We start from the raw sequence: 23,979 nt of genomic DNA on the forward strand, positions 1-23,979 counted from the left end.
TTATTTCAATGTTTAACATTACAATTTCATGCAGTGTTCTTGCTATACAAAATTAACGAATTACTTAATATAATAGGCTTTGCTTCCTGTCTGCAATATTGTTTATATGCTCCTAGCCTCCTACTGACCTTGCAGTTAGCAGTGTTAAAAAATGACACGGTGAGTTTTAAGAAAAAGTGGGCATGAGACGTGTAATCTAATTAACATGCTAGTGGGGCCTAAGAGGTCTTTAAAAAAAAAAAACAAGCCAATGATCTTAAGTTAAATGGCTAAAAATGATCAATCATCAATCAATAGATCGATTCCAGCAAAACAAAGCTCTACTGACTGTCACCCGCTTCTAATATAAAAAAGTTCCTGCGAAATATCTAATTCAATGTGTGTTTACCCGCAATATTATTTCCTGCAATAATTACGTTTTTTTTTATTCAATGATTTTCTTTTTTTGTTATACAGCTTGGTTTTCCCAAAATGTTTATTCCCAGCTGTCACAACTCTCATTATTCTTTGCCAAATGTAATGGCAGTTCTGCAATAGATGTGGATCTACCTTTGTAAGATACCTGTTACAATGTAAGATATGTACCTTGCACAATGAGCCTGGCTTCAGAACGAGTTTTACCCGCAGTAAATCTCACTGTCCCGGTCATTTCTGGATATGTGTCTTTCAGGGTGAGTTTATATCGAGTTCCTCTATTTTCTATGATAACATCGGGACCACTGTATAGTAAAGTGCCATTTAAACTCCACTGAGGGGGTCTGGTCAGCGGAACAGAAACTTCACACTCAAAACATGCATCAGCGGGCGCTTTGACCTTCACGTCAGTCAGACTTCGAAAGATCTGGATGGCTAGACCTGGAATAATGAGATCCAGGCACCATTAGAGCACAGAAAATATACAGAGATGTCAAAAGGACGGTAGGGAAAATTATCCAAAGAAAGGGTTTAGCTTATCAAAGAATACAAAAAAAAAAAGAGTGTACGAGAATGAAGACCACAATGAGGAGAAGAGTTAATTTTTAGGAAAAAATACAGAAAATAAAGAAACTAGGCCATGAAGATGGAAGTGTGTTACTTAAACTGAAAATGTTATCCCCCTCCATGCTGCCCCGGTCCTCCGCTCGGTTCATCCTCCGTGCCCTTCCTCCACCTTCAACATGGTGGTAGTGTCGTCAGGCAAGGAGTATCGAGCTATAGGGAGAACTTGGAGTCGGTTATGGAATATGGTCACGTGGATATGCGAGGTTGCATCTTATTAGTACATTGCACTAATAATTGTTTCCCTGTGTTGTTTATTCTATTGGCCCGTAGATATGCACATGAGACTTGCAGAACATTGTTGCCTTGTGATATATTCCTTAAAAAATTACTTTTGTTCTTACCTTCCACAAGTAGTCGTGCACTGCTCTGCCCTGCTTTGGTTCTCATGGTGTACATGTCTTCATCGTCACAGTTCACATCATTGATAATTAATTTGCGAAATGCGTCCTCAGTGCTTATCTGGTACTTTGAAGATGGGACAAGCTCTACGTTTCCCTTCAGCCAAGTCACCTGCGCCCTGGGAGGGTTTACCTTGCACTCCAGTGTCACTCGATGGCCCTCACGGGCAGTCTTATCTCTCAATGACTTCACGATTCTAACAGGAAGCTCTATTATAACAGCCAAAACAGAAAAAAATATATAATATATATATATAATAATATGAAGAACATACTTAAATATATATAGTAAGACTTACTGAACAGTGATGAGCAGGATGTTCTAACAGTTATTCAGAATCAAAGGATGAATTGTCCAAAGTGAATTCCAAATATTTAGCCAAAATTACCAAACTGAAAATATAGAACTTTTCCAATTTTACTATCTAGGACTACATTTTTAAAATCACTGTGAATTCCTGACAATTCACACTTTAGTGAAAAAGATCTATCAGTAAATAAAGTTAGCGCTTCAAATCTGCTCATCCTCGCCGTTCACAGAAAACTTGGCGGTGGGAGGAAAAGTGGTTCTGCATATGTGCCTGTGTGCACATACATTAGGAGTGAGTATAGACACACTGGCGGGGCAGTCCCTGGTATGAACATATGTGGGCAGCCAAGCGTGGACGCTCGTTAGACAGGGTTAGTGTCAGAAAAGGTATATATTATCCTAAACAATCATGGTTAGGAATCAATATTTTCATTTGATGCATACATTCGATGACATAGAGTTGGCTGTATTTTTAAAGAAACGTACATATGATTTCAAATATAAGAATAAATTCATAACTACATACAATGGAGTACATCCTTTGGAATACAAGTAATTATGTGGACGACAAATATTGAACAGGACCTCCTACCTGACACGCGGAGATGGGCTTTCGATTCCACTCTCCTGGCCCTGAAGACTATTTCGCCCGAGTCTTCACACTGGACTCCACATATTAACAGGAAATGCCTCCTTCCTAGAATAAAAATGTTAGCATGTCACTTATCCAGAGCAATAACCCATCCACACGCTCCACGCACAAATCAAGGAGCCGAATAAAAGATCTGTAGACGAGAGGTGGCAGTCTACAAAAGTACGAAAGTAGAGAAGGATTAAAATCCCACAGGTCCAAGGCAGGTTCCCAGTTCTGGGCCCCCCTTCATTCTTCACGCAGGGATGGCTAACGAGGCCAAGCAAATTCCTGATTCCTGTCTAATCACTTTTGGTTAATCCTGCTCCGTATGATAGTGATACTTTGCTGTTGTGACCATACATACAATTGTCCCTATTTAGGAGGGCAGTCTCTTCTTTGAGTTCTAATGCCTCTGTCCCTCTTTTCTATCCCAGTGCCCCTCTTTTATGGGGGCTTTATTTTTATTGTGCATCTGACTACAGCAGATCTTCAGCGCGGTATGATGCAAAGTACTGTGTCCATAAAATACAATACAATGAATTCACATAACATTTACATTAATAACCTCACCCATTGTCATACCTCCAGCCTCGCCCCTAAAAAAAAGTGTTAAAAAATTTGAAGGTGTATGACAATATATCTTAAAATTCTCTTCCAGCCAACTGACATATTGAGAAAATGGCAAGCTGGTTGGCTAAGGATTATGGTCAAAGTTTAGCCATCACAAGTTTACACTACATTGTTTTATGAATAATTGATGCAAAATAAAATCCTTTACTGAAATGCAATATAGTGTCTCAGGAACAGATAAGAAGATGGGACTAGAGTTATAAAAAGTCAAAAATAACACAGTGAAACAACTCTTTTGTGTCTGTTACCTTCCTGGCGAATTTTGGTGGTGGACGTAACTTTGATTGTCTCGCCATTTTTGAACCATTCCCCTTTTGCCTGAGGGCATGAAACTTCACAAATAAATACAGCATTTTCATTCTCCTCGATATCCACGTCCTGCAAATCCCTCAACATCTGTGGCTCTTGCTCTACAGGAAACAAAGAGAGAGACATTTAGAACAAGACATCGGAACGCGTGGGATTCCAGCTGAGAAACAATGTATGAACTACACTTACAAAGAGACGTGAGCAAGCCCCAACATGTTACATCAATAAAACAAATCAACACAATAATGTTTATTCAGCAAACAGAGAAATGTGTAAAAATGACAAGGACACTGAAAAATATAAGTTAAAAAAAGAGGTGGAAACACAGTTAACTTAAAGTTAAATATTTACAGTTGTTTTTTAAGATTCCTTTTGTCAGTTCTTCGCAGATCCAACTTTAGTAAGTAAACAAAAAAACTGTTAACGTTTTATGGAGAAAAATATTATCATTGTATCATTAGGAACGCAGGCGTGCATCCCCCCACCTCCTCTGGTGGTACTGGATTCCTCCTCTGGCTACTACTGATCAGAGTTATATTGTAGAAATCACAAGTGAGCACCAAAAACTCACCACCAACAGATGCGGGGGGCTGTCTGCCGAGGTAACATTGATGAGATTACAAAAACTGCTCTGTTCCTTGTGCTTTAGTCTGTGAATTACCATTAACATAAAATGAATAGGGGTCTCACCAAGGACACGCAGCGTGGCAGAAGCAGACATGTCATTCACATGGCACGAGTAAGTCCCAGCATCCTGTAGCCTGCAGTTGCTCAGCTGAAGGATTCTGCGTCGGCCAACAGAAAACATACGACACAAAGCACTTGGAGCCAGTGGGTCACCGTCCTGTCACAGGGATACAATAACAAGATGTAAAACTCCCAACACATGGGCACCATACATTACATAGTTACATAGGCTGAAAAGAGATATGTGTCCATCAAGTTCTGTCTTCCTCACATTTGTTTTTGCTGATGATAAAAAGAAGGCAAAATACCTAGTTTGAAGCTCTTCCAATTTTGCAACACACTAGGAAAAAATTCCTTCTGGATCCCAGAATGGCAGTCAGATATCTTCTTGGATCAAGCAGCTATTACAAATTATATCCCTGTATGTTATGTTTTTGGAAGTATTTATCTAATTGCTGTTTAAACATCTGTATATTCTCTGATAAAACCTCCTCTTCAGGCGGGGAATTCCACATCCTTATTGCTCTTAATGTGAAAAAACCCTTTCTTTTGCCTTAGATTAAATCTCATTTCTTCCAGTCTAAATGCGTGACCTTGTGTTCTATGTATAGTCCTGTTTATGAATAGATTTCCAGACAATGGTTTGTAAATCTCATTTCTTCCAGTCTAAATGCGTGACCTTGTGTTCTATGTATAGTCCTGTTTATGAATAGATTTCCAGACAATGGTTTGTAAATCTCATTTCTTCCAGTCTAAATGCGTGACCTTGTGTTCTATGTATAGTCCTATTTATGAATAGATTTCCAGACAATGGTTTGTATTGGCCTCCATTTTATTTGTGTAATGCTATCATATCCCCTCTGAGGCACAGTTTTTCTAAACTATGCATATTTAAATGTGTTAACCTTTCATCATAACTAAAATGCTCCATTCTTTTAATCAATTTTGTAGCCCGCCTCTGCACTTTTCCTAGTGCTATAATATCCTTATTTGGAACAGGTGTCCGTAATTCAAGATGTGGTCCCAAGAATGAATGCCCCTATTAGTACATGACAATACCTTACTGGCCTTAGCAACTGCCGAATGACATTGTATATTGTCTTATAACATTGTCTCTCAGGATCTTGTCCTCATTAACTAATCCATATACATTCACAGCCTGGTACGAGATCTAGCACAAGCAGGATTTAGAAATCTAACTACCTCCACTTTATGTCCCTGATATTGCTGCTATATCCTTTTAGTCTAATTACCTTTTCATTTTAACTATGTAGACATTGTTTCCTTCCTGCATTATCTGTATCCGTAATGTTCTATTCTAAAATGTATTCTATTTCTCCAGGATCTAACCCTTGTCTGATCCTTTTTTGAAGACCTGTAAAGTACTCGATGTTCTTACCTTGCTCCACGTCACAATGGCTTCTAGTTTGGACACTTCACACTGGAATGAGGCTAATCCACCCTCGTTGACCACAATGTCTTGTGGAGGTTGTGTAATGGCGAGCGGGTGCTCGGTCACTGTCAGCTGCGCTGTAGAGCGGAGGGTGTCGGTGGTAAAGGCAATAATGCCCGAATCAGGGAGAGTGAGATCAAAAAAGCGCAGGAAGTGCTGACGGCCACTTTCTGTGATTGTGCATCGGTCATCGGAGATCAGACGCATACCGCCTTTCCACCACTCTCCAGCTAGACCTTCGTGGGACAATTCCACAGAAAACTCTATGTTGCTGCCTTCCAAACATTTCACATCCTGCAGCCCCTTCTTTACAGCTATGCTCCTGGCTGTGAGGACACAAGTCACCATCATTAAATATTAAGCATCAGCAACCTCTACAGTGCAATGGGGACATTTCAATAAACAAAGGAAAACATAATCACAACAATAAAGGGAAACAATAACATATTGAACTGACTGAGCAGTTAAAAGTTACTTGATTATAAAGGGACAGGCATGAAATTGGCAACGTGAAATTTTATTTGATTAGGTGGAAACGTTTTCAAAGTTAACAAATGTTCTCTTACTCGAGGGAGTTGAGGTAGGAAGTATGGGGAACAGTGAATTTGGGGAAATTGAATCTTCATCTTCATTTGCCCCATAAGAAAAGAACTGGTATGTAATATAGAATAAGTGATCAATACAGAAAGGTATGGAACTGGAAGGGTATTTGGGGCAAAATGCCAGTTTTAATGACTATACCTTGCACCAGCTCAGACAGCACTGATAATTCTCAGTGGTCAAATACCACCAAAGACCAGAGAGATAAGTAAACTCACCGTAACTTCTTAAGTGCCAAGTTATTGAAGAAAAACATGACCAGCAAAATCTATACATTTTTGCATTGTGGAAACAATTGAGTAAATGTATTTTTTTTATGTCGGTAGTCTACTGTAGATAACATTATTTAATGACATAACAACAATAACACTATTGATACTTGTTTAATGGAGTTAAAGAATAGGATACAATATAAATTAATTTCACCTGCGAGCCATTGAAATGCTGAGAAACATGCATTTGTGGGGCTCGGACTATGGATGCAGATGTCTGCTGTCTGTATGTGTTGGCAGTGAAGGAGTTAAAGAGCTATTGTGGACACATTGTAGTCATTTGTATGTTCCAAAGAGGAATCATATCCATAGCTAGCATTTAGCCTTGTTCTTTTTATCATAATATGTGCTGCAATACAATTTTTTTATTTCATCCACATTAGGTTGGAAGATAAATGGGTTTGTAGTGGCCAGAAACATCTTATCTGCCAATAATCTTATTTAATGTGCGTCTTGTTTAATTTGTCCTCAATATAAATACGCACATTTGACATCCTGTTGGTTTTTTTTAGACACACAGGGTGCCTTCACACAATGTGTTTCATATTTGTAAAAATAATGCTTTCAAACTTACGTAAAATGTTCAGACGACAATCGGTTCTGTCGTGAAGACTCTCGCAGCTGTATCGCCCTCGATCAGAAGCCTGGACACAGCGGATAGTGAGTGAGTGTGTGTGTTCTGAGCTCTGCAGAGTATACTTGTCACTAGATTGGATTACCACTCCTTGTTTCACCCAGCGGACGTCGGCTCTGTCGGTAGTGACCTTCACTGTCAGTGTTATATCTTCTTCTTCTTCCACCTCGATATCCTGGAGACCCTCAGTGAACAGCACATGGGCCTCTGTCATGAAAAGAAATAAGGACTATGAAGGACATGTATCTGGGGGCTTCAGACTTGACTCAGAATTTTTGGGACTAAATTTCCCTAGAATTCTGTGAATGTTAGTTCAACAACAATTGGAGTTCCAGGATTGGTCTTTTCATATGGATTATTTGCCAAGGAGGCCATGTACTTGTGCAGAACATATTACACATGTAACTAAATGCACCAATTAATCTAAAAAAAAAAAAAAACTTGAGAATAGTAGTGAAAATTAAAACATAAAAGTATGGAAACATCAGAGGATTCTGCACAGAAAGTGGAATGGGCCGATGCATTATACAGGCGTCTCATAAACAGATAGTAAAAGAAAAGGAAAATGTTAAAGAATATCTCTGCTGCTGGGCAAATGCTCGCATTATGTCAGAAGTCGCTTAGCTAAGAGAGTGCCAAACCAGGGGGTAAGGAACCAGGGGGCCAAACTTAGGATGGCCTCTGGCATCATTAAAAGGGTTGTAAGGTATCGGGTTACCTCACCCACCTTGTACTCTTAGTCTTGCCCTGGAGATGATTCCCTCAGCGTTTGCGGTCACAGTTCCCGAGTCAGAGATACGGCAGGAGCGCAGAGTAAAAGAATGGCACAGCCCATTACTTGAAAGGCTGACCCGCTTGTCAGAGTGCACTGGGGACCCATTCAACTCCCACATGAGATTCACGTCATCGGGAGAGACAACGCACTTAAACGTGGCCGTTTCTCCTTCCAGCACGGTGACATTCTGTACCTCGGTGATAAACTCCACCTGCCGGGGCACTGAGACAAACAAACGCCACAGCATTACAACATTTATTTCAAAACGTTTGAACAGTCCATAGTAATTCAAAGTGAGAAAATGAACATATATATATAAAGAAAAATAAAGATGAGTGTGGCCAAGCTGTGTTGGGGTGCCAAGGACCTCAGCAATTTCCCACCCAGGTATTAAATTGCCCAGTCCATAAACAAAATATTTTCACATATAGTTTTATTTACTATCCAATAACATTAGATCTATAAATTGTAAAACAGAATAGCGGCTTAACTAGGCTTACATAATAAGGGGTTTCTCAAGTGTGACGTCCTATTACTTCAGTTACTTGCCTTCAACATGGACTGTGGTGTGCATCTGGTCTGTTGTAGCATCACAGGTGTAGGTGCCGGAATCAGATGGTCTGAGTGACTGTATAGTAATTTGTCTGTGCACGCCTCGGGACAGGATCTTCACCCGTCCAACCGACACAAGTTCTTCACCATCACGCAGCCAACGCACCTTAAAGTTAGGCCGAGACAATTCACAGGACAAGACCAGGTCATCGCCAACCATCAAAGTATGGTGCTCAGGGGTTCCAGTATTTCCCACAATAACCACCGGAGGTGCTGTGTAACCAAGAGAGTCGAGGGATGAGGAAAAAGCAAGACTCACAGTAGTGAAAAACAACTGCAAAGCCTTTAATGCACAGCCTTTCTCAGCCGAGACAGCAAACTTCACTACTTGCAACATTGTCTAAGATTGGACGCGGAAAGAAATGCCCAAACGATAGAGAAAGATTGCAGAGATTAGTGGAGGCGTCTTAAGCAATAATGGGGGTAATAGCACAATAGAGAAGCAGGCATCACAGGCAGTAATGGAGGCCTCACAGGAGGACGAAGAAGGCATCACAAGCAATAATGGAGGCATTGCTAGTGGGAGAAGAAGGCATCTCAAGCAGCTACAGAGGCATCTCATGGGAAGGGATGATACATACAGGCAGTAAAGGAGGACAGGCCAATGGGGAAGGAAGCATCACAGCAAAAAATTGATGCAGAATAGGAGAGGAGATGCAGAACAGGCAGTAAAGAAGGCATCACAGAATGAGGAAAATTCACAACATGCTGTAATCACGGCTCAACAGGTGGAAGAAGACATCACAAGCAATTGAGGAGTAGCAGGATGAGGAAGGATACATGACAGCCAAGAATGGAAGGAATCACAAAGTACAGTAAAGGAGGTTTACTAGGGGGGAATGGAGCCATCACGGGCAATTTAGAACACAGAAGGAGACAGCACAAGGGCACAACATTTCTAAGAGAAGGATCATAGAAAATTATAATCATGCAATCTCAGGGAAAATTGTATTAGTCGGAGTCAAGGTTGACAACTTAATTAAAGTTGTAAAATATACAATCTTAGAAGAAGGATGCAAAAGGTAGACTGAGGAAAAGGAACAGAGGAGAACTAGAAAACAGTGGGATTTGATTGAGCAACGAGCAGGGAAGAGTTATATAGTAAGCAGAGATTAATGGGGCAGCAACGAAGGGTGCAGGTTGCATATCCAAAGGAACATGAGATTGCAGAGTGGTGGATGCTGGTGCTTGAAAGGGTAAATGCAAAAAAGATGTGGGTTGCAGTGCCTCTTCGTCTCTCCTGTTACCTCCCACAGTGACATAAAAGCTGAAGCTGTCATGGCTGGCATCACAAAGATATTCCCCTGCGTCACCACGTGTCACTCCAAGGATGGTCAGCGAGCGTTCTGCTCCCCTCTCCTCCACTAGTACGTGTGGATTGTCTCTCAGCCGCTCTCCGTCCTTGTACCATCTCACTTCAGCATCAGATCGGGACAGGGAGAGTGCCAGCCTGAGGTCGTCAGACACTGTGCACAACCTCCGCGGCATGATCTGCTCGCGCCCTAAGATCGCCACTACCGCCTCTTCCAAGAACCAAACACCGACAGGAATTAGAGCCCCAGGTGGCAATGCAGAGGGGCACAGAATCTAACTGCAATTTTAAATCCCCTTGTAATTAGGTCGAAAGCAAATTCTAGTTCACAATATGATGGAAAATAACATGTTTTAGAATCAAGATTCCCCAACAGGATACATGGGGTATTTTATTTTGCAGTGCTCTGAACCCCTTTCAAAATAAAAATAAATAAATTGTAAACATGAGCAGAAGCTATGAAATGGTACATTGACTTAAAGCCTCTCTATTTACGAAGGGGCAAGTCTACCACAAGAATTAACTACAATGCGACAAAAATATTTTGAATTATTAAACCCTTTATTTTGGAAAAGAATAGACACAGAAACAGGATTAGATTAATCTAGAAGTTTTCAATAGTTTTATTTTCTGTGTAGGATATACATATATATATATATATATTTTGATTGCATTGCAGAAATACTTGGTGATGCTAAAGGTAGTTTGGTTTGCATGCAGCAAGAAGCGGAGTTGATTTTGGGTTGCATAGGAAAGACATACAGGAGAGGTTAGGTGAGTCATTAAGTGATGCACAGAAAGACAGCAATAGTGGGTGCTACCTACTCAGCTCCTGCTGGTGGGTGTTACGTACGAAGCATTCTTTGATAAGTGCCACATTGTGTAGGGTAACACTATTAAGGTTTTTCACTAAATTGTGCACATTTCTAATTTCGGTCCTTAAAAAGCAGAATTGGAAAAAAGAAAATCCAAGCCAGCTGTAATTTCAGATTATCTCTTTTCTTTTGGACTAAAAATTAAAATTCACCCATTAAGGAATAATCCGGAGAGATGGCATATTAAAGATTATTCGTAAAGATTTTTCCAAATCTGAATACGCTCTTCTGACTGATATAATTCGCCATTTTTAAATTATGGGGAATACATTTTTATCTCTAAAACATGATTCTTTTTTAAACATATTTTGCTGTTGCGCCTATAAATGCTTATTTCAGTGATATCAAGTCCCCCCGTGAATATTAAGCAAATAACCTCAGCTCCTAGCTATACTGGTCAAACCCTGAGATTTACGTACATTTTAGGCCGTTTTAAATAGAGTCTGTGTGTGTCGAGAAATGAAAAATAGACGTTGTATCGAATTTGCAGGCCCAGACACACATTTAACATAATGGGAGACTGGAGAATATTAGTTCATAAATCAAACGTACATTTCAGCCTGTGGGTACCGAGGGCCAAAGTACTCTTGCCAGGAGATATAACTCATCTTTGGGGTGCAATATTTATTATCGCTGTATATTCTACAGGCTCTCTAACAGTTCAGAGTTTCAGTGCAGGAGAAAGATGTTGTGCTGGTGTGCTACACTGGAAAGATTAACGGCTGGTTCATTGCTACTCACCATCGACATGGACTGTGAAAACTCTGGCATCCGTGCCAACGTTGCACTCGTAATGACCAGCGCTCTCTGGCTGCGCAGACTGGAAGTGAAGGAAGTGCTTGGTTCCCTGTTCATCCAGTGTCAGTTTGTCATTTGTCATCAATTTCTGACCATCTTTGAACCACCTAACAGCAGCCGAGACGCGGGAGAGTAGACACTGTATAGAAAATGGATCTCCCTCCGTCACACGTAGCACGGATGGTGAGCAGCCACTGGACACAATCGTGACAGGTGGTTCTGAAAACGAATAGGATATGTTACTGGGATAGAATTATTGGTAACCGTAGAAATCCCCTCGTCCTAGTAGAATGTGTTGTGAGATCTAAACTGCTGCATTCTCCTTACTTGGAATGTTGGATTAGAACTTTCTTGGATATTAAATGGATGTGTTACTGGACAGCGAATATCATGATTAGGTTGGAACTGATTGGTTCGTGATTGGGTGGGTATGAAGGACTCTTCATGAAAGCTCATTCTCAACTTGCTCATTCTCAAATGCAGTTTAGAGCCGCCCACTGTCCTGCATTCATCTAGAACAGGGGTGCCCAAAAGTTATATTTCCAGATGTTTCAAAACTACAGCTTCCATGATGCTTTGTCATTCTAAAGGCATGCAAAGCATCATGGGATTTTTAAATTCTGCAATAACTGGGGATCTACCTTTTGGGCACCCCTGATCTAGAACCTTGAAGGGTTACCCCAACCAAACACAGTATTTTCATAAACACATGTTTTGGTCAGAGTTACTCTCTGTGAGATGGTCAGCCACCACCCACAATAAAAAACAAAACAAAATCAAGGACCATTAAGGACTGAGGGGAGAACAGGGGCAGCATGGAGGGTGGTGGTGCCACCAACAGAATTGGCATTAGTCATTGCTAAATCTCTCTACCATGTAATGCCGTCTAATGATGTGTTTGTACTGCGTATTATAGGATCTGTCCATCTAGCCATCTGGGGATTCTAGAGAGCAAACATAAGATGGCCGGACAGCACTCTGAATTCAGGACTGTCCCACTAAACCCGAGGCTATTGGTCGGTATGTATAAGAGCACTTTAACCAGCAGCATTTTAATCTTTACATGATGTTACATATAATTCCAACAAATGTCGAATTTTCAAATTACCGTACTAAAATCATTATTTTAGTTTATTGTGTATGTCTGAATTTCTGTAGCTGACACAGAGATTTAACTGTCACATCATGATGTTCTGGTGCAGGGAGGGCGTATAACAGGATGCAAGTGTTATTGTATGCGAATACATTGTGCCATGTAATGATGCAGAGCGTCAATGCTAATACTGCATTATAGTAGTGAGCATCAAGCGGAGTACAGCTCACTGCTAACAGATACAACAATGGAACAATAGATAAATGCTCAGATAAAAGCTGAAATCTCTTGAAATGCATACATTTGTTAGCAATTTGGCTAGAATGATAAACAGATCAATTCAACTTACACAGAAAGCTTACAAATAATATTATTATTTTTGCAAAAATCCATGTTAGATGATTATCTTAACATTTAACACCTCACAAATACATGTTTGTTAAATACAGGGGTTAAAGGGACACTCCAGGCACCCAGACCACTTCTGCCCATTGGAGTGGTCTGGGTGCCAACTCCCACTACCCTTAACCCTGCAAGTGTAATTATTGCAGTTTTCATAAACTGCAATAATTACCTTGCAGGGTTAACTCCTCCTCTAGTGGCTGTCTACTTGACAGCCACTAGAGGGCACTTCCGGTATTATAGCACACATTCCTTGTGCTATCACGTCTCTGGACGTCCTCACGCTATGTGAGGACCTCCAGCGTCGCTGAAATCCCCATAGGAAAGCATTGAAAGCATTTTTTAATGCTTTCCTATGGGGAGGTCTAAAGCGCATGCGTGGCATTGCCGCTCATGCGCATTAGGTCTCCCCCGTCACCGGCCGCGCATGCGTGATAGGTCTCCCCCACCGGATGACATCGGCAGGGGAGGAGCGTGGGTGGACCCTGAACCAGCGCCGAGGGAAATCGGCACTGGATACAGGTAAGTCACTGAAGGGGTTTTAACCACTTCAGCAACTTGGGATGGGGGGGTGGGAGGGAGAGGGGACCTGCAGTGCCAGGAAAACTGTTTGTTTTCCTGGCACTGGAGAGTCCCTTTAAGTAGACGTCATATTAAACCACATCCTAGGCCGGGAGTCACAGTTCCACTTTATTGGAATATGCTCCATCCTTATTCTCGTATGAATAAAAAATACACAACCTAAAATAAATAAAAACAAAGAGGGACCACAAATGGTGTAGATAAAATTAAACACCATCAAAAATAAAAAATAAGATACACTCACAAAAGTATGGATAAAATAGGCGGAACATACAATTCTCGTATAAAAAAGATTCTGTCCGGAATAGATGTAATAGAACGCATATGCCAATGCAATCCATTGCCGTGAGATGAATATGATGTCACATCCAATATTGTCGAAAACGAGGCTGGACACGCAGAAGCCCGGAAGGAGGTGCGGTTCGTGGAAGATTTTGTTTATTTTTTACAGGTTGATTTAATGAAGGACTTGTCCCGGATTGGCTAACGAGCCTTGAGGTAGAAACAAGCAGGACGTTTAAATGGTATTTGAAGACAAGACTCTAGGACACTAGCCGGATACCCCTGACGAAATCTTAGGACGAAACGCATAGGGCGGCAGGATTGCTTTTATGTTGCAGATTTATTATATATTTTGTTTCATACTCGCATGCTTCTTATCCTGGGTGTTTACCAGCTTCTTCCTGGATACTGAAGACACATTGCGATTTTGATGGGCTTTTTAACTACTGGTTTCCAGTGTGTGCAATCTAATAAAGTATTTCCTTTGTGTATATACAGTCGTACACTATGTTGTGTTTTTCTCTCTTACCCTAAAAGCATAAAGAGTGGGAGAAGAGAAGAAAAGAAGTCTTCATTTTGATTTATATATTCCGCCTACTTTATCCATACGTTTGTGAGTGTATCTTAGTTTTTATTTTTTTATGGTGTGTAAATTTATCTACACCATTTGTGCTCCCTCTCTGTTTTTATTCATTTTAGGTTGTGTATTTTTATTCATATCTATATTTGCAAAGACACAGAGGAGTCTTCACACTACCTTTTAAAGGGTAAATTATTATTGTTTATTCCCCAATTTCACTACCGGTATTGCATGCCACAAGGGTAATATTGAATTTTTTTTCATCCTTATTCTGACCTGATACTTTCACATCAAATGTGATGGAGTCACTGTCTGTGTCACAGATATATTCCCCAGAATCCTCCACTTCTGCGTGTGGTAAGACCAAGCATCGCCTGAACCCATCGGACGTCATGCGCAGAGTTTCGTTTTCATCCACCTCCAGTCCGTCTTTAAACCAGCGGACAGTGCCGTTGCTCCGTGACACTTCAATCACCAGTTCCACTTTGTCACCCCTGATAAAGTCCAGCTCCTGAGAGCTGTTCGTGGGAAACACAATTTTTGTGGGTGGTTCTGGGGAAAACAATATAAAATAAATATAAAACCATTTGCTAGTGCTTACATATATATATATATATATATTTAAATATATAAAATAGAGGAATAAATTACTCACAGTGCTCATTACAATTGGTAGACAAATCAGAGAAGAAAAAATATTGCAAGGGCTGATGATTGACTGCAAGTGGAGACCAGGAGATCCATGCTCAGATTACAGTCTAAAGGATGTAGCAGGACAGTCCTGGTCTTAGTCTCCTGCTGCACTTTTTCTTGTGCCCTTATTCTGGGGTTCAGCATGAGGTGAACCCAGTACAGTTCTACCCATATGCATGCCCAACACTCTGCGTATGGGCATCCCTGCTTGGCTGCCCTGCCAGGTAGGTTTGTTAAACTGCCACACATGCATGCCGGGCGCATTGCCAGCTTGCCCCACCGTGGCCCTGAATTCCAGATTCCAAAACTTGGCAAGTATGAATCTTGATTACTTCTGGGATTTGCAGGATGATACATAATGATAGTAAAAAAGAAATTATGAAATATATAAATCTATAAGTAAAAAGAATGTGAATGAAATGTACCAGATAGGCCTAGATGTAACAGGAGAATTCAAACTGTAACTTCCAATATGTAACAAAAATGTTTTCACTAGTTCAGGCATAGGCAACCTTTGTCACTCCAGATGTTGTGGATTCCATCCCCCATAACGCTCTTACACCCATAATGCTGGCAAAGCATCATGGGAGGTGTAGTCCAAAATATCTGCAGTGCCAAAGGTTGCCTATGCCTGCGAGATAGTTAATTATGGGGAACTAACCATTGTCTAGCCCAGCCAAATGAAGGCCACAACTAACAAAATCTTCAACTTGCCCGAGCTTTTTTCTTTTTCCCCAGTTGGTATCATTTACAAACAGGCCTTGATTTTTTACTGTGCGTTCCAAAACATCTGTCATCAGCAAATTAAATATAAATACGAAAAAAGCAAAACGACTATTCCCACATTGTATTTAGCTACAGAATAAGCAAGGCGCTATGAGTAGGGTGCGATGTTCATAACACGATTTGAAAACAAACTTTTATCTATATAGAAAGAAGCAAACTTCTAATGACAGAAATTCCATAGATTTTAAGCAAACACAGGACGAGTCATCCTTCCAGGCAGATATTGACGGGAACATTTGCCCTGGTTTGCAGAACATACTTTGAAAACAGTTCAGATAATTACTTCACAAACATCGAGTGCGGAAAAGGTCAGTCTAAATACAGCGCAGAGTATAGTAATTAAACAAAGTAAATTCACAAGAAGCAATTAGCTTTCTTTTTTCTTTTTCTTTTAACATATTCCATGCCACGGTAGGCTCAGGGCCAGAACAAAGAATAATTATCTCATTTTGAATGTGGCTCTAATTGATCTCATTCCAAGAACGTAAATTGGAAGCGAGTCTATTTTTGTGTAATTTTGAAAAATGTTTAGGAAATGCAGTCTATAGAATGGTTACCAATTATCCCATAACTTACAAACTACTTAACCCTAAACTACCAACTCTCTTCAAATGTGATGCAAAGCACTACACGCCTGTTTTGTAAATAGATTCTTGTTAGGGATTACCCAAATAATACAATTTTGTAACTTTAAAACATTTTACATTTTTTTGGTTTATTTATTCTTCCTGTACAGACATATTTGGGCGAGGAGGGTAAGCTTTATTAGAAAAGACATGCAGGATTATTTAAAGTGATTTCAAAGTGAATTTCAAATTAAAAGCCAAGTAGCCAATCTTAAAGCATAGCTAACTTCAAGAATTTCTCAAGTTTGGCTATTTGAACTTTAAATTTAAAATTCACTTTGAATTCTTACTTTGGTAATAATGGCGTACCTGTCATTATAAATATAAATATTATTTATACACTAAAGCTAGCATAATCTACAACTGAGTAACAGTTGGGTGATTGTGTTGTTATGAATAATGACAACGTCTTAAAAAGGGCTAGGAAGGGGATTTAATTATTTCTGAGCGGGCAATCTCCCAGGCCCACCGTCCCTCCTAAATGTTGTGGTTTTTTGGCTATTAATGGTTTTCCATTTATTGTCACAGTATCCGAGAATTCCTGACCGACGCTGACAGGTGGGCTACAGCAGTCCACAGCCGTGAGTTTCTCTTCAACACTGGACTGCACAATGACAGTACCAAGTATTTTCAGAATTCCAAACAGAAGACACTGTGCCTTTAAAAATCAGCAAAGATGGCCTGTGTATAAATATCCAGAATTCAGAGAAATATAGGAGATTACAAAGGGTTAACTTTTCTCCATGGTAACTTGGTAGCAAATTGAGGGGGGTGGAGGGGGCTAGCACAGTGTACCCATATCCCCCAATGATACAGAGCTATCAGCATTAGGTTGTTATGACAACTGAGGAGAATGACACAATGTTTCCCCCACGCAGGTCATAAGCATTTAGGGAGTTCAGGTCTGTCTCTTTACATATCAATTGACCCGGCTATTGTGTATATCTCGGCAGAAGTCTAGGTATGACTGTCGTTCCGAGGCGTTAAGCTCACAGTAGCGAGGACATAGATAATATTGTTTAAATGAATGGAGTTTAATTTGGCCATTGTCTGATCTTCATGAATGGCATTCGATTGCCAGATACAGCATATTCCGTGGAACTCGTCTCTTCTTCATGGTGATGGGCACTACCAGAAAAGTGCTGCCCTGTATTATGTATTACTCAGATAGAGCAGTCAGACAATTCATTAAGCAAGCCGTGCATTATGAAAACATTCTTGACTAATTAACTGAATTGAGTCCTGCAGCATATAAATTGGACATAGTGCAGGTCTGAGGTTTTTGTACACTGTTGATCTACATGTTACATTTGTGTAATGGACACCCCTTATCTTACATTATGGAGGTAGCATTACACTGTGACATCTGCAAGCTGGACGGGTTTGCCAATCTCCCAAACTTGCCTTTAAAACATCCGCCACTGCTTCATCCCCAGTGCAGAAGTCACCCATCACAGTGCAATCTAAATGCATAGAAAGGTTGGATTGGTATCTAGCGTTCTATACCACTGCTTCTTAATCCAAAGGTTACGACACAATCTGAGTCCCTGTGTCCCCTGTCCAGTGAGTCTCCTGTGGATGGGACAGGCACATCTTATTCCCCATGCCTCAGACATCTGTCAGGATTTGTTTGTTTTAGTGACAGTGCCTTCCACGTGTCAATTGGGACACCTTCAACGCTGAGCAAAGTATATTCATGGTTTTTCTAGCAAATGGATTTTATTACATTTATTATTTCACAATTTAAAAGGACACTATAGGCATCAAAACAACTTTAGCTTAATGGAGCAGTTGTGGTGTTTAGATCCTGTCCCTCTAGTCTCACTGTGCAATTCTCTGCCAATTAGGAGTTAAATCACTTTCGTTTCTGTTTATGCAGCCCTAGCCACACCTCTCTAGCTGTGACTCACAGCCTGCATGAAAGAAATGGTTTAATTTTCCATCTGATCTTAAATTTACTTTAGAAGTTCTTATTCTCCTGTTCAGTAAATTAAACTTTAATCAGACACAGGAGGCTCCTGTAGGCTTTAGCAGACTATTAACAGAGTAGAAGATGATATATATTTAAATGAGATAGATTTGCAATAGAGGAAGTTTAAACATTAGATCTCTCTTTACATGAAGTGTTTAGGAAGGCTCTGTTAGTCACATGCAGGGAGGTGTGGCTAGGGCTGTATAAGCAATGTGATTTAACTCCTAAATAGCAGAGAATTGAGCAGTGAAACTACTGGGCCATGATGTATACACCAAAATTGCTTTGTTAACCTAAAGTTATTTTGGTGTCTATAGTGTCCCTTTAAGTATTATTCACCTAGAGGATGCCATTCTATATTGTTATTTCTATTAAAATGTGGTTAAGAAGCATTGGTTTGCACAATGTAGGATTAGAATAATTACATGTATGTCAAATAATATAGAATTACTGACCGGTCACCATCACGCTAAAGAACACAGCATCATCTCCAGCATCGCAGACAAATTCGCCAGAGTCCTCTGTTTGCGCTGTGGGGATAATGAACCTTCGATGGGTTCCAGCAGACTCCAACCTGACACCTTCTCCATCTTTCATTTCAATCCCATCTTTATACCAACGTACCGCGGCATTCTCCCTGGACACCTCACAGCTCAGCACCATGCGGTCACCACTCAAGAAGTTCAGCTCCAAATCATCGCAAACGTTCACAAATTTTACGGGGGGCTCTAGAGTGAGTGAGGAGCACAAAGGACGGAAATAAAATAAATAAGCATAATTATCGATATGTACTCTTATTTCAAAATCATAAAAACAAGATATAATATTTATAAATATAGTTCGATACTGTCAATAAAGGTTCTCTTCCACCTTGACAAATGATTATATTATCTTTTAAAAAAGAAATGTCAGTTTCTAGCTCATTAAGCATAGAAAATGAAAAGTTTCATATTTTTAGTTTGCAACTTGCATGGCAAGCCATTAATATGTTTCTTTAAAACATTCTTTTTAAAGGGACAGGCAGGAATTATTATGCAGGAATTGACCTCCTACATTTAATGCATTTTCTACATAAAAAAAACAACTTAGTTCACTCCAATCCACTAATTGTGCTGTCGTCACTAACCGGTAACTGTTATATAGTAAAACAGTGAGTCGTCTCCCGCGTCACATTCATACTCCCCCGAGTCTTCGACCTGAGTGATGTCAATAATCAGCCTGTGATGTTTCCCATCTGATTCTATCCTTATGCTCTCGCTTTCCTCCACTTCCACGCCATCCTTGTACCAGCGCACACCCGCGTTCTCCAAAGACGCCTCACAGCTCAGCAGCATGCGCTCTCCGGTCAGGTAATTGTGTTCTGTGTCATCCGTGGTGTTCACTAGTTTAACTGGAGGGTCTAAAAAGTCAAAGTATTTAAAAAAATAAATTAAAAAAAAGTAAATAGTATGAGTATGTGAAGGTATAGATTACATGGCTTCTAAATATTCCCATTAAACTATGCAGGTGGAATTTTCTTAAAACGGATCTGTTAATATTAAATAATAATTAATATTATGTTTCCTTTTCTTTTAACAAATATGTGTCTATGAGGTTTGCAAAATAAAATTAAATGTAGAACTCCACACCAATGTATTTACCCCTGCACTTTCAGGGGCCCTGCGGGCATTACAGCCACCATGCTGGGGCTCCCACACAGAGATTCTGGCTTTCAGTGTACTCTGGAGAGAGTGTGGTTTGTAGCTCACTCCACCGTTTATTGAATAGACACCATGTAATTTGCTATCACTGAGTGCCACTTAGCCGAGCTCTGTTATTAGGTAACTGTATTACTGACCTGTTACTGTTACATTGTAGAAGACAGAATCATCTCTAGCATCGCAGACATACTCGCCCGAGTCCTGGGCTTTGGCTACAGGAATGATCAGCCTGCGATGTTTGCCGTATGACTGCAATATGACATCTTCGCTCTCCTCTACCTCCATGCCATCTTTATACCAGGTGACCAATGCGCTCTCTCTGGACAGCTCACAGCTCAGCTCGACTCGCTCCCCGCTCAGACAATGATGGTCAGTATCGTCACCTGTGTTCACTATTTTAACAGGTGGCTCTGTAGAGGGAGTAAAACAAAACTGTATTCATCCCACAGAGTCAGACACAAATCTATTTCCCAGTATCAGTAGTGTTATGCACTCAACAGAAACAAACCATGGCATCATAATTACATGTCTGTTAGTCCACCTATTGTACAGCGCTAAGGAAACTGATGGCACTATATAAATAATAAAATAATAATAATGACAGTGCTTCCCAACCCAGTCCTTCCCTTCAGACACAACAACTCCAGCATTTTGTAATTTCCCAATTTTGTTCCGGTGGGGAGACTGACATAACCTGTATCAATGGTATGATGGACACCAGTGATATAGCTCATCTGACCTGCAACTTTCCCACCTAGAAATCTCCCAATGATTGGGTTTTCTTTGCAGTCTTAATATATCCCATTTATATCAGAATGTTCCGTTCACCAAGTGCTAGGATACTATTTTGGATAAACCTTGCAGATCACTATATCTTTCATCACATTGTGAATTCTGGAGTCTTTCAGGCGGATGTGAAATCAATGAATTAATCGCGATTGAGATCTCAGGAACATTGTGATTCATTCATTGATTTCGCATTAGGAGCACTGGAACTTCCTTTCTCAAACCCTGTTGGACAGAATGGAGAAATCCAACGTGTCCCATCTCCAGTAGTTACAGTTACTAAACATGGAGATTCTTTGTCGGCTGAACAGCAAATGGGCCGAACTCTGAGCTGAAATGTGCCCAAATCACCAGCTAATCAAGATGCATGATGCAGTTCCCCCTTGCAGAATGATTGATGGTAAAAAAAACACAACACACGAGTGAGATATATACATATATATATTAATTACTGCTCCTCTTGGTGTTACTTCTATCGGTTACTTTTTCTCATGTGATCTGTGAACCAAATGGTGGGAATATGCTCCTCTCAGTGCACTGTGTTATATTATACCTACATCTTGCAGCACCCTGATTGGACCATTTTTGCACCTTTTGTGTTCTGATTCAGCTACCAAACTGGAATCTCAGTAACAAAATCCTGCCAAGCCAGACTGACATTCAGCTGAAATGTGTGTGTTCCAAAATGTTTTTCTTTTTATACTTTCAAAAACATAAATACACGTTATAAATAAATAGCTTAGTAAGTAACTATTCTATAGTTCCCAGCACACAAACAATGAAATAAGACTTTGTACAATGGCGAACGTGTCTGCCAAATTGGAGCTCAAAGCAAGTAAGATTTAGATTATAAACTAGTTGTTCTTTTATACAATGTATCCATCTATCCGGAATTCATTACTATAGAAATAAACAAATGATAACAATGGTCTCCTCATATATTCTTAATATATTCAGTAAACAGGAAGCCACATTGCATAATGCTCTATATTATTAATTACACTGTAGGTGAACAAATTACATTATATGTGAGTGCTTTGTAGTGAGCATTGTGTGCTGTCTGTGATCTATGTACACTGTCTGTGATCAATGTGTACTGTCTGTGATCTATGTACACTGTCTGTGATCTATGTGTACTGTGTGTGATCTATGTACACTGTCCGTGATCAATGTACACTGTCTGTGATCTATGTGTACTCTCTGTGATCTATGTACACTGTTTGTGATCAATGTGTACTGTCTGTGATCTATGTACACTGTCCGTGATCAATGTACACTGTCTGTGATCTATGTGTACTCTCTGTGATCTATGTACACTGTCTGTGATCAATGTGTACTGTCTGTGATCTATGTACACTGTCTGTGATCAATGTGTACTGTCTGTGATCTATGTACACTGTCTGTGATCAATGTGTACTGTCTGTGATCTATGTACACTGTCTGTGATCAATGTGTACTGTCTGTGATCAATGTGTACTGTCTGTGATCAATGTACACTGTCTGTGATCAATGTGTACTGTCTGTGGTCAATGTACACTGTCTGTGATCAATGTGTACTGTCTGTGATCTATGTACACTGTTTGTGATCAATGCACACTGTCTGCGCTCTGTGTACACTGTCTGTGATCAATGTACATTGTCTGTGGTCTATGTGTACTGTCTATGATCAATGTGTACGGTCTGTGATCAATGTACAATTGATCAATGTGCACTATGTGTGAGACACGTGGATTATCATAATAAAAAATATACTATGAGGACAGTATGTGGCCAGCTGGTCTTTAGCTGAATAACAATCAGTTAGACTATGCCTCCTTCCAAATCTCATAACAAAAGATCTGCTAAGATAATAAAAATGTCTGGTATGAAGTGAGCTGATAAATGCGCGAGTTATAAACTGCTTGGAATCGTACAGAAGGAATTACTGATTTAAAGCATTAAATCTTCTGCAAAAATTTTTTTCCTGTAATTAGAGGAAAGTGGCCAAACGTTTCTATATATTGCTTCCGTTTCCATATTAAATATTTCTAATTACAGACTGTCAATTGCGGTTATTATCTTTTTCTTCCTGATACATTTTCCCCATGAGTCGACATTCTTGTAAATCATTAGAATACTTAAAGCGGACGTTTTGGCACCATAACAACTTAATTTAAGGCAGGTTTGGCAGGGTGAATTTAAAGATGGTAGAATGGATTTAAACATGATAGCATAGAACTAAAGATGGCGGCACGGAATTAAAACATGGCAGCATGGATTTAGAGATAATAACATGGGTTTAACGATGGCGACATGGATTTAGAGATAATAACATGGGTTTAACGATGGCGGCATGGATTTAGAGATAATAACATGGGTTTAACGATGGCGGCATGGATTTAGAGATAATAACATGGGTTTAACGATGGCGGCATGGATTTATATATGGTTGCATGGGTTTAAAGATGGTGGCATGGGTTTAAAGATGGCGGCATGGGTTTAAAGATGGTGGCATGGGTTTAAAGATGATAGCATGGGTTTATATATGGTTGCATGGGTTTATATATGGTTGCATGGGTTTAAAGATGGTGGCATGGATTTATATATGGTTGCATGGGTTTAAAGATGGCGGCATGGATTTATATATGGTTGCATGGGTTTAAAGATGGCGGCATGGATTTATATATGGTTGCATGGGTTTAAAGATGGCGGCATGGATTTATATATGGTTGCATGGGTTTAAAGATGGCGGCATAGATTTATATATGGTTGCATGGGTTTAAAGATGGCGGCATGGATTTATATATGGTTGCATGGTTTTAAAGATGGCGGCATGGATTTATATATGGTTGCATGGGTTTAAAGATGGCGACATGGATTTATATATGGTTGCATGGGTTTAAAGATGGCGGCATAGATTTATATATGGTTGCATGGGTTTAAAGATGGCGGCATGGATTTATATATGGTTGCATGGGTTTAAAGATGATAGCATGGGTTTAAACACGGTGACATGGATTTAAAAATAATAGCATGGATTTAAAGATAGCACCATCGATTTAAAGATGGCGGCATGGATTTATATATGGTTGTATGGGTTTAAAGATGATAGCATGGGTTTAAACACGGTGACATGGATTTAAAAATAATACCATGGA

The 23,979-nt window shown here is 40.0% G+C and overlaps 1 protein-coding gene across 3 annotated transcripts in view; it reads right to left on the reverse strand.

Moving 5' to 3' along the window:
* Positions 1-23,979, reverse strand: part of OBSL1 (obscurin like cytoskeletal adaptor 1) — a 63,566-nt gene that overhangs the window by 1,157 nt on the left and 38,430 nt on the right. The window contains exons 13-27 of one of the 3 annotated variants that reach the window (XM_063429335.1): positions 20,194-20,466; positions 19,483-19,755; positions 18,812-19,084; positions 14,556-14,831; positions 11,284-11,559; positions 9,603-9,878; positions 8,293-8,568; positions 7,696-7,965; positions 6,909-7,175; positions 5,409-5,788; positions 4,013-4,166; positions 3,262-3,423; positions 2,342-2,446; positions 1,383-1,649; positions 586-855 (exon numbers count right to left, since the gene is read on the reverse strand). In XM_063429335.1, the coding sequence (XP_063285405.1) occupies positions 586-855; positions 1,383-1,649; positions 2,342-2,446; positions 3,262-3,423; positions 4,013-4,166; positions 5,409-5,788; positions 6,909-7,175; positions 7,696-7,965; positions 8,293-8,568; positions 9,603-9,878; positions 11,284-11,559; positions 14,556-14,831; positions 18,812-19,084; positions 19,483-19,755; positions 20,194-20,466 (3,798 nt within the window). The remainder of the gene's footprint in view (positions 1-585; positions 856-1,382; positions 1,650-2,341; positions 2,447-3,261; positions 3,424-4,012; positions 4,167-5,408; positions 5,789-6,908; positions 7,176-7,695; positions 7,966-8,292; positions 8,569-9,602; positions 9,879-11,283; positions 11,560-14,555; positions 14,832-18,811; positions 19,085-19,482; positions 19,756-20,193; positions 20,467-23,979) is intronic. The other 2 variants (XM_063429337.1, XM_063429338.1) reach the window with 2 other exon arrangements.

Source organism: Pelobates fuscus, chromosome 8 (genome assembly GCF_036172605.1).
Source record: "Pelobates fuscus isolate aPelFus1 chromosome 8, aPelFus1.pri, whole genome shotgun sequence".
Classification (NCBI taxonomy): Eukaryota; Metazoa; Chordata; class Amphibia; order Anura; family Pelobatidae; genus Pelobates; species Pelobates fuscus.